Source organism: Amphiura filiformis, chromosome 20 (genome assembly GCF_039555335.1).
Source record: "Amphiura filiformis chromosome 20, Afil_fr2py, whole genome shotgun sequence".
Lineage (NCBI taxonomy): Eukaryota > Metazoa > Echinodermata > Ophiuroidea > Amphilepidida > Amphiuridae > Amphiura > Amphiura filiformis.
Window position 1 is genome coordinate 47294954 of NC_092647.1, and position 10275 is coordinate 47305228.

At 37.1% G+C, this 10275-nt stretch overlaps 1 protein-coding gene across 1 annotated transcript; it reads right to left on the reverse strand.

The window, feature by feature from the left end:
* Positions 1 to 8085: 8085 nt before the first annotated feature.
* Positions 8086 to 9720, reverse strand: LOC140142352 (uncharacterized). The gene has a single exon (XM_072164321.1). The coding sequence runs from the start codon at positions 9718 to 9720 to the stop codon at positions 8086 to 8088; it is 1635 nt and encodes a 544-aa protein (XP_072020422.1).
* Positions 9721 to 10275: the final 555 nt, after the last annotated feature.

Genomic DNA, 10275 nt, shown 5'->3' on the forward strand with positions numbered 1-10275 from the left:
CGCGTACGTTTTCAAGATTTTGTACGCATTGCACTTTGGGACTAAGGATTTGAAGGAGTCAGAAAAGTGCCTGAACGCGTAAATACGCGTGTTTTGTGCGTTAAAGAAAACCCTGCTATTGATGACCAATCGGATGTGACCGATGTCACAAACTCCATGAAAGTTAATTCTTCTTATTATGACAGTAGTACCATCATCAATCATACTCCTAGCATTGATAATTGTAACCTTTCTTTGTTTCATTTGAATACCAGTAGCCTTGTAAAACATTCCAATGATCTCACCAACTACCTGGCTACATTAAACCAGCATTTTGACATCTATGGTTTTTCTGAAACTTGGTTTACTGCTCATGAAGATTCCTTGCTCATGGATATTGGTGATTATTCTATTGAAAATAGTATCAGGCAAGGGCGGCGTGGTGGAGGGTCTCCTTATTCATCAATTCCGACCTCAGCTACTCCAATAGACCTGACCTTTGTATCGACTGTGCTGATTGTGATTCTTTGTTTATAGAAGTTACCCATAACTGTAACACCTTTATCATCGGCATAATTTACAAGCCCGAGTATGTCATTTTCAAAGACTTTTTTTCCCAGCTAAGTAACACGCTTGACACTATATCTGGTGAGAAAAAACATGCTACATGATGGGTGATTTCAATCTAGATCTTCTCGTTCACGAAAGCAACTCTCGAGTTTCTGATTTTCTTAACTTGTTTTATTCACATGATTTCATTCCCTGTATCGATCGCCCCACGCGTATCAAGACTAACATCCATGGTATTACCACGGCCACGCTGATTGATCACATTTTCACCAATGACCTCGATAACATTATAAACTCCGGTATCATCATCACCGATTTGTCTGATCACTTCCCAGTTTTCACCACACAACAGACCCATAGAACTGAATCAATTAAAAAACAATACACTTATAAGAGACGCCAGTTCCATCCTAATAACATCAATGGATTGAAGAATGCCCTCTCAATTGTCGACTGGAACTTTGTTGAATGCTCACCCAACCCTGATGTCGCGTATAATAAATTCATTAATAAGTTTACTGAACTTCTCAACTTACACTGCCCTGTTAAAGCTAAAACTATCTCTAAACGTAATACGCCTAAAAACCTTGGGTAACCAAAGGACTTATTAAATCAATTAAAACAAAAGATAAACTATATAAAATGTATACTCAAAAACCAACTCCTGATAATAAAAATAAATACATTAAATATAGGAACTATCTAAATTTACTTCTAAGAACAAGTAAAAAGAACTTCATTACAAATAAAATTGAAAATAATAAAAGTGATACTAAAAATTGTGGCAAACATTGAATAATCTACTTGGACGTAATAAAAATCTAAATCACCTGACTTTTTCATGACTGATGATGGCTCTAAAATTACTGATAATAAACAAATCGCTGAAAGTTTCAATTCATTTTTGCTAACATTGGTAGTACTCTTGCTGAGAAAATCGCAGGTCCCCTCCGGATTTCAAACACTCCTTTTCATCTAACGACTTTCCTCACAGTTTTTTCCTTGGACCAACTTCACCAGAAGAAATCACCAAATTAGCTTCCGATCTGAAAAATAGCCATAGTAGTGGTAATGATGACATCAGTAACATTCTCCTGAAACAAATTATTCCCTCAATCAACCATATTCTTTCATTCATATTCAACTTCTCCTTCTCAACGGGCACTATTCCTGTCTCTTTGAAATGTGCCAATGTTACTCCCATCTTCAAAGCTGGTGATAAACATGATTTCACAAACTATAGGCCTATTTCCATCCTTCCCGCCATTTCCAAACTCTTGGAAAGAACAGTGTATACCCGGATCCAGGATTTTCTAACTAAAAACAATATCCTTTCGAAGCATCAATTTGGATTTAGACCAAACAGATCAACTAATATGGCAGTTAATGACCTCTACTGTAAAATTGTTCAACATCTTGACAACAAGCTGCACACCATTGGTATCTTCTTAGATCTGAGTAAGGCCTTTGATACCATAAACCACAACATTCTTCTTCAAAAACTTCACCACTATGGTATCCGAGGCCTTGCTAACGATTGGATCAAAGCATATCTTTCTGGTAGAAATCAACGTGTCATCTTCAATAACTGCCTTTCTAAATCCATTAATGTAACCTGTGGTGTGCCCCAGGGATCTATCTTGGGTCCTCTACTCTTCTTACTTTATATCAACGACCTCCCTTGCACTACTTCCACTCCTCACTTCATTTTATTTGCAGATGACACAAACATTTTATTTTCTCACTCTGACCCTCAGATACTCCAACAAAACATTAATAGGGATCTAAAAATAATATCAAACTGGTTTAAACTGAATAAATTATCACTAAACATAAAGAAAACTAATTATATTATATTTAAAAATAAACATAGTAATAAGCCTGATATTAAATATGATATTAAAATAGATGATACCCCAATTGAAAATGTTAATACAACTAAATTCCTAGGCCTATTAATAGATCATAATCTCTCATGGCACTCACATACACAACATGTCTCTAAGATTGTTTCTAAATACAACGGTGTGATTCGAAAGGTCCGCCATTTTCTTCCTTCTAGTTCACTTACCACTCTATACAACTCTCTGGTTCTTCCCTATCTATCCTATGGGGCCCTCGTGTGGGCTGATCCTAACAATGCCAACTTAGACTCTGCATTTCTTCTTCAAAAGAGAGTGATCAGAAGCTGTACCAATTCCCTCTGGCTTGCCCATACAGACCCGCTCTTCTCTTCACTTCGCACTTTGAAAGTTCGTGATCTCTATAGACTCCAACTGGCTTCATTCATGTATCAATTTCATAATGACCTTCTTCCTCCGGATCTAGTCCCTAACAACTTTTTCAACACTCTCACTCTGTCTCACTCTTACAATACTAGGAATGTTCACGAACATGTTATCTTTCCTTCTAACACTGCCCTTGCAAACAATTCTTCCAAAACGCAAGGTCCCATACTATGGAAAGAACTCCTTCTTCTCTCAAATTGACTCGGACTCTTGCTACCTTCAAATCCAACTTTAAGAAATATATCATTTGTGGTTACACAGAGGACATCTAATACCTTCACGATACATTTCGTTCTTCTTTTGTACTTTAGTTCAATCCATTTTTTTAGTAAGTACTTGCTCACACCCTCTCATCCTTAGTCTTCAGGAGCCATAGTTTTACTTCAACTTCATTCCTTCTATCTTAACTATCATCCTCGTGTTAAATCGGATCATCTGTTTTGTGTTTGTATGTCTGTCTGTTTGGTAACTATTTAAGAGGGCCCTGCACCCCACGCTCCGCGTTTAGCAGGGTCCTCGTCAATCACCTGATTTAACCCTATATTTTCAGGTTGATTCAATATTACTATTGTTATTATATTAGTTATTTATTACCATGATTTTATTATCATTATCACTATTATTGCTTCTGCTTATCATTATTGAATTACATTTGTACATTGTATTATTGATTGGTGATTGGCAAAATAAAATATGAATGAATATGAATGAATATGAATGTTTAACGGCTTATTCTATTATCCAGTATATGCCTATTCTTGTCATCTGGCCCGGGTGACGTACATAATTTGTAGAACAAAAAATCAGGTTTGAAAGTATGATCCTGTTGGTGGTGATATTGCAAAATTGTAAGGTCATTTGTCGTATACCTGTTTTAATTGCCAAATTCTTAAGTCTATATAAGATGATAAGACTTGAGTATGAACCTGACTTAACTTTTGAACAGATGAACACAAGATATTTGTTACTCACGAACCGATGAAGGACAACCGATTCAAGAAGAACCAGATCGTCATCAAGTATATCGAGCTTTTTAGGAAGTTAGAGATTCTTACAGAGTCATCTTAAATTATTGGATTTATTTAAACCGATAGCTTAGCACTTGTTCAGTGCCTGTATGGGACCATGACAACCCCTCTCTGACATTACAATCCACCAGTCCTAACCCAGCAAACACTAAAACGTTTTAAAAACGTTTTAAATAAGTTATATTTTGGCTTTTGGTTTAGGTAAAAACGTTTTAATAACATTAAAATGTCGGGTTATATAAAGGTCATGATAACGTTTTAAAACGTTTTGTATGAAAACACACTACAACAATAGTTTTAAATGTTTTCAAAAAATGTTATTGTAAACTATTTTTGCAAACATTTTTGCCAAATATTGTGTCAATACTTAAACATTATGTTAAAATATTTGAACCCAGCAAACACAGAAATGTTCTTAAAATGTTTTTTCAAAACCTTTTAATAACATTTAAATGTCGGGTTATATAAATGTCATGAAAACGTTTCTAAAACGTTATTGAAAATATTTTGGGCAAACATTTTTCACAAAATATTTTTTCAACCCCAAAATAACATTCTGTTTAGAATATTTTGTATCAAGTTTTCAAGAATGTTTTTGGAATGTTATTAAAACGTTTTTATACACTTTATATAACCCGACATTTAAACGTTTTCTGACAACCTTTTATAACCTTTTGTAAATGCTGTGTTTGCTGGGAAGCGCCTCGTCTTTACGAGCACCCCCCCCCCCCTCGAGGAGCTAGAACTAGTTCTACGATTAGCGCCGGGACTGGTTATGTCATCTACATTCATTTAACATAAACGTGGACATGGTCACTGCGCCCGAAATGTCTATATATTATGTCCAATGGTTAAGAGAATTGGAGATTTTATAAAACCCAAAACATTTATTTTGGACATAGCCAGATTTGTTTTTTAAGCCTTCGATACTATATATGAAGCCATATGATATTAACGATATTGACGATATGCATGGACAAACCTTCGACTTCCTAGAAGAAAATTACAACGATGTCTCGCACATCCAAGAAATACATCCCGGATGATCCCGCGATCATGGGAAGAGGTTCAGATTATGGTTGAGGCACGTTTTTTTGAATTTCTGCAAATTAATGATGGTCATCGTGAATTTGCAAATATTCAAAAAGTATTATACAAGGATTAAAATCATTAAATAGATAATTATGATACTCATGCCTTTCATTATGCCACGGACAAATATGTTCAGATTAGCACTCTGGTAAAACGCTGGTAAAACACATTCATAGTTAAATTTGAACCCACTGACTTCTTATTATGATATGAACGAGTGGCCTTTTCACCCCTTTACATTTAGAGGTCTTATAAATAAATAACACTCCGAAAGTTTACAAATAAAAAATAGGTCTATTTGCAATTAATTAACATAGCAAATATTCTTCTGGAGACAGAATGACATCCTCATCAGACCAATGCCCTGTACTGGGAATGCCGGGGATTGACAACATTAGTAATCCATGGGCGGTGTGATGGCAAATTATATTCACCAACCGACTTTCCGGAACATCCCAATTGGCTAATCCCACAAGTGTTAATATGATATGATATTGTTAAATGTCGCATAGCACATACATCAAAGTGGGTCTGTCATGTTCTCCGCTACCACCACAAATTTGAGAAAATTCTCAGTAGGAAAAAACAAACCACTATTATCACTTTTATTTTGTACGTCATAACATCACGTCAAACTTTGTTCTGAAATTGTGTGCCGAAAGTACAATCTCCAGAATGCACAGTTCAAACAATATACAACTTATTCATTAACACGTTTTGATTCAGGCTGCCTATCTGCATGAAGAAGCTGATTCCACAAAAACTGTGCAATGTGGTTGAAAACTATTATGAGCTTCCGTTTCAAGCATCAGAGAATCAAAAGAATGGTCCAGTGGTGGGACGGCCTAGCCAGGCCAGAACTGTTTGTTTAAAGTAATATAAAAATCATCGGACTGTACGAAATCAGTGAGCGTTGTTGATGCTCTGTCTTCCATCAAGAATCAGTGGCAATGTAATTGATACCTTCCCATATCAGATAATAGGCTTCCTTACATAACTATAAGATGACATCATTTTGGTAATTCATGAACGCCCAGGCTTCAGGCTTGCTGTGGCTGGGCCTAGATGATCTTCTAGACAATCGCCACTACGATTGCCATTGATCATAGTAATTAAACAAATATAAATAACTGAAGAGCTTTGTTGCAAAATCCCTTACATCCTTTGAGCTATTTTGAGAACACATAAAAAAAATCATCAAAAAAATCAATGATATAAGGAGGTTTTCAACAAAAGCAGTTTTTGGCGGGATGCTCGTCCTACCCAAGCATCCCGCCAAAAACTGCTTTTGTTGCAAAAAGTTCAATTTTATACTTATCTATTGAAGAACTAGCTCAAAAATATCGTAAAAGAAAGTAGTTTTGGAAGTTTCGAACCGTTATTTCGCTAATATTTTGAGGGTTTGCTTATAATTATTGATTTTCAAGGAAAAATGAAAATAGAAAGTGAAGTGAAATGGGGCTCGAACCTGCCACCTCAGTGATACACAGCGATCGATGTACACTATCCCGCGGCGCCTGCCCCATATATTGGACGCATGGAGTTCTGATGATTGAATATGGTAACCTCTTACATCCAAGACAAAAAAATTGTGTTTATTATAATAATTAGGCCTATTACTTGTTATACTGATATGATTTATTCATTTATTTGAAGTAGACTTAAGGAAATTAAAGACCCATGATTTTAAAATTTAAGATTCACATGATCAAAGATTTTAACTCACATGCTCTCTAATTTCCTTCTGTTTGGCAAATTAATTTTATACGTAAATGTCTGCAAATGTGATTACCCACTAGGATGTTGACAATGGTGCTTGTTTAAAGGGTGTCTGAAGCACGAGTAAAACAATTAAGACACACCTATTATCATTTATAGGGCGTTTTGTATATAACACAATTAACCACGTAAATATGAAAATTATGAATAGCTTAGTCTAAAATTGAAGGACTAATTAAGTCCCATTATGCTCTTTTTCATATGCAAAAATGGTACGAAGATATTAAGAGTTAAGGGTACACGAGGTATTGTTGGTCGAAGCAACCAAAAACTCGATTTTCATTCTCTAAATCAATATATTATTGAAAAATAACACTTTGATGTTTTGCAAAAGTTCATTCTACAAATCATATACTTTAACAACTTGCTTGATTTATTGTTGTTTATGAGTTATGTGCGTTTTACAAAAGTGTTGTTGTTTCCGTCCTCTTAACAACACAACTCAAGAACTCATGATACTATCACAGTATACATTTTGCTATGCATAACATATCAAAGAAAATAGTACATTCTATAGTACATTTACCGTGAATTTAAGAGCCGTTTACCTACTAAAAGTGCTTTTTCGATCCATTTTGGTGTATATTTTTAATGTACATAATTTTGTTATGAGAAAAGGTTTTCGAAGGAGTTTGCCTATAGCACACCCTACGTCATCAAACATGCAATAGGCATGATAGTCAAGACGCACATGATGATAAAGCTGAAGTCCACCCACAAACCTTCCGGTCATCCAACCATGAAAGTAGAGATCCAGTCTTGTCTATACCTATTTCAAGACAATCATTGATGACCATCAACTATAAAAATAAATAATCGGGTAAATATCTTACCTGAGATTAAATAAAAATTCCCTTTAAAAGGGAAAGCCAGCCTCAATGTAGAAGAGGTCTTGTAATTAGTTTTGGTCAATGTGAAAGGCATTTTCAGGATCACGCTTACATCCATGTTCCATGACAGTCCACCAAACCATCAACGATGAGAACATGTACACTGAAACAGCAGAAAACATTAATTCCTAATCTCATGTCAACTCTTTAATTCATTACTCCAAATTGTTCTGGTCTGTTTTTTTGTTGTTGTTGTTGTTGTTGTTGTTTTGTTTTTGTTTTTTTGTCTTTTCAGCTTTTTACCCACGATATCTCAATTTCCAATTTTGTAATACCAGAACTTACGAACTCAATATCTTCGTCAAAGTAAATTTAGGTAAACAAATCCAGTAAACTACTCACGTCTTTAGCTTTCGCCATCTCGGATGATGGCTTTCTCAAAAGTAACTTGGTTCACTGCTTCTCCCGCGGAAAGCGGCTGTAGCCTCATTCCCAGAGTGTGATGGTACAAGCAGTGAGTCATATACGTGATCTAGAGTGTATGAGCCTCTGTCCTGGTTCATGGTGGCGGCCCCTTTCTCCTGATCCATATGGCCTCCCTGACTTTTCTTTTGAACTGATTCGCTTCCTTGTCAAGTATTGTAGCTCCTCCCAATCTATAACATGGTTGTCGGCAGCTACATGGTCCGTAATTGCTGACTTGTTGAATTCTGTGGTAGATTCTTTCCGTCTTGCGCGGGTGTACTTCTTGTTTTCTGCTTTCTCTGCATCTTTCTGGTGCTCTTTTAACCGTGTGCCAAACGCTCTCCCTGTTTCACCTATGTATGATTTTTCACAACCCTTACAGTCAATGTTATAGACCACCTCGCACATCTGGTTGGTTTCTCTCTTGTCTTTAGGGTGCACTAATAAGCTCTTAATAGTGTTATGAGGTTTCATGGCTGTTGCGATTTTGTGCTTCCAAAAAATGCGCTTAAGCTTCTCTGAGAGGCCTGCAACGTACGGTAAAACTACCATACCCTTTGACGGGTTATCATCGTTGCTCTTCTTTGAACTGTTACTCTTGATCTTGCTTGTTGACATTTGCTGCTTAACACGGTCCATTGCCCACCTTGGATAGCCACAGTTTTGAAGCGCGGTTCTGATCTTCTTTTCTTCTTCCTTTTTATCTTCCTCCTCTGTCACTATGCTATCCATTCTGTCAAACAGTGTACGAATGACCCCGAGTTTCTGATGAAGGGGATGTTGTGAGTCAAAGTTCAAATATTGATCCGTGTGGGTTTTCTTTCTGTATATGAGAAGCTTTATGCTGCCATCTTGTTTACGGACCACTAATGTGTCAAGGAACGGTATGCTACAATCCTTCTCCTCCTCATACGTGAATTTAATATTCCCCGTTTCGTCCACCTTGTTTAGATGTTCAGTTAGTTTCTCTGTGGTGTGCTTTTTGTTGACCTCAAGCACGTCATCCACGTAACGGCGCCAGTATTTTGGTGCACAATCGAGTGGTGCCGTGGCAATCGCTTGCTGTTCTAGCCATTCCATGTATAGGTTTGCCACAATCGCACTAACAGGACTACCCATAGCTGCTCCAAACTTCTGGCGGTAGATGTTGCCTCTGAAGGAGAAGTATGTCGTCGTGAGAATGAATTCTAAAAGCTCCATGATGTCGGTTGCATTCAGTCGTGTGCGTTCGGGTAATGTTGTGTCTTTAATAAGCCGGTCTCTATCGATCTCTAAAGTCTTGTCTATTGGAGTGTTTGTGAATAGTGAGACCACATCGTGAGAGTTAAAAATGTCTCCATCATCGATGAGTACACCTGTAAGCTCTTCAGCGAGTTGTTTTGAGTTGGTGACGTGATGTTCGGTTGTCCCTACTAACGGCGAGAGAATTTCTGCAAGTGCCTTTGATGTTTGGTACCCAATGCTACCTATGTAATCCACGATTGGCCGGATCGGGTCTCCTTGTTTATGTATTTTGGTGGTGCAATACAGTCTCGGTGTGTTTTCTGCTGTGGGGTACAGTAGCCTATATTGGCCCTCCTCAATCTTTTTCTCTGCCTTGAGCTTTTGTAACATACCAACCAACTTCCGCTTATAAGTAGGTGTTGGGTCTTTCTTAAGTTTTTCATAAGTTTTTGTGTCACTTAACATGGTTTCAACTTTTACTTTCATAGCTCTGGATTGTTTGTACTACCGTACATTTACCTTTTTATGCCACCATGATGCGCAATTATTTCGATTTTTGGAGCTCCTTTATTGCCTTTCTCTCCTCTTTAGTGATGTTAGATGGAGGAATTTTCGCTGTTTTAAGTGCCCGCAACTTCCATACGGAGGTTTTGTGCCTCTCCCGGTGGTAGCTTGGCACATGCCGACTCACAAGCGACAATAAATTCATCATGAGGAATCTTGTTGACAGATACGGCAAACCCTAAACCACGCGCGAGTAAGCTTTCTTGGGGATCAGTAAGGTCTTTTTCTGACAAGTTTTTCACCCACCTTTCACGCCATTTCTTCAGATTGGTTCCACTCAAGTCGAGCTCTGTGTTCTTTTTGTCTACAAACTTGGCTTGTTGTTTCTTTTTTAGCCTATCCAACTTAGCTATGTGTCTTTCTTTCGTCTTCTTTTCTTCATTTTGCCTTTTGTTTACGATATGATTTTCAATATGGCGGCGCACATCGGAATCATGCTCCGTGTTGTTGTTTACG

Excerpts from the sequence above, each read along its gene's own strand:
- LOC140142352 (XM_072164321.1), bottom strand. The coding sequence starts at position 9,720 with ATGTTAAGTGACACAAAAACTTATGAAAAACTTAAGAAAGACCCAACA.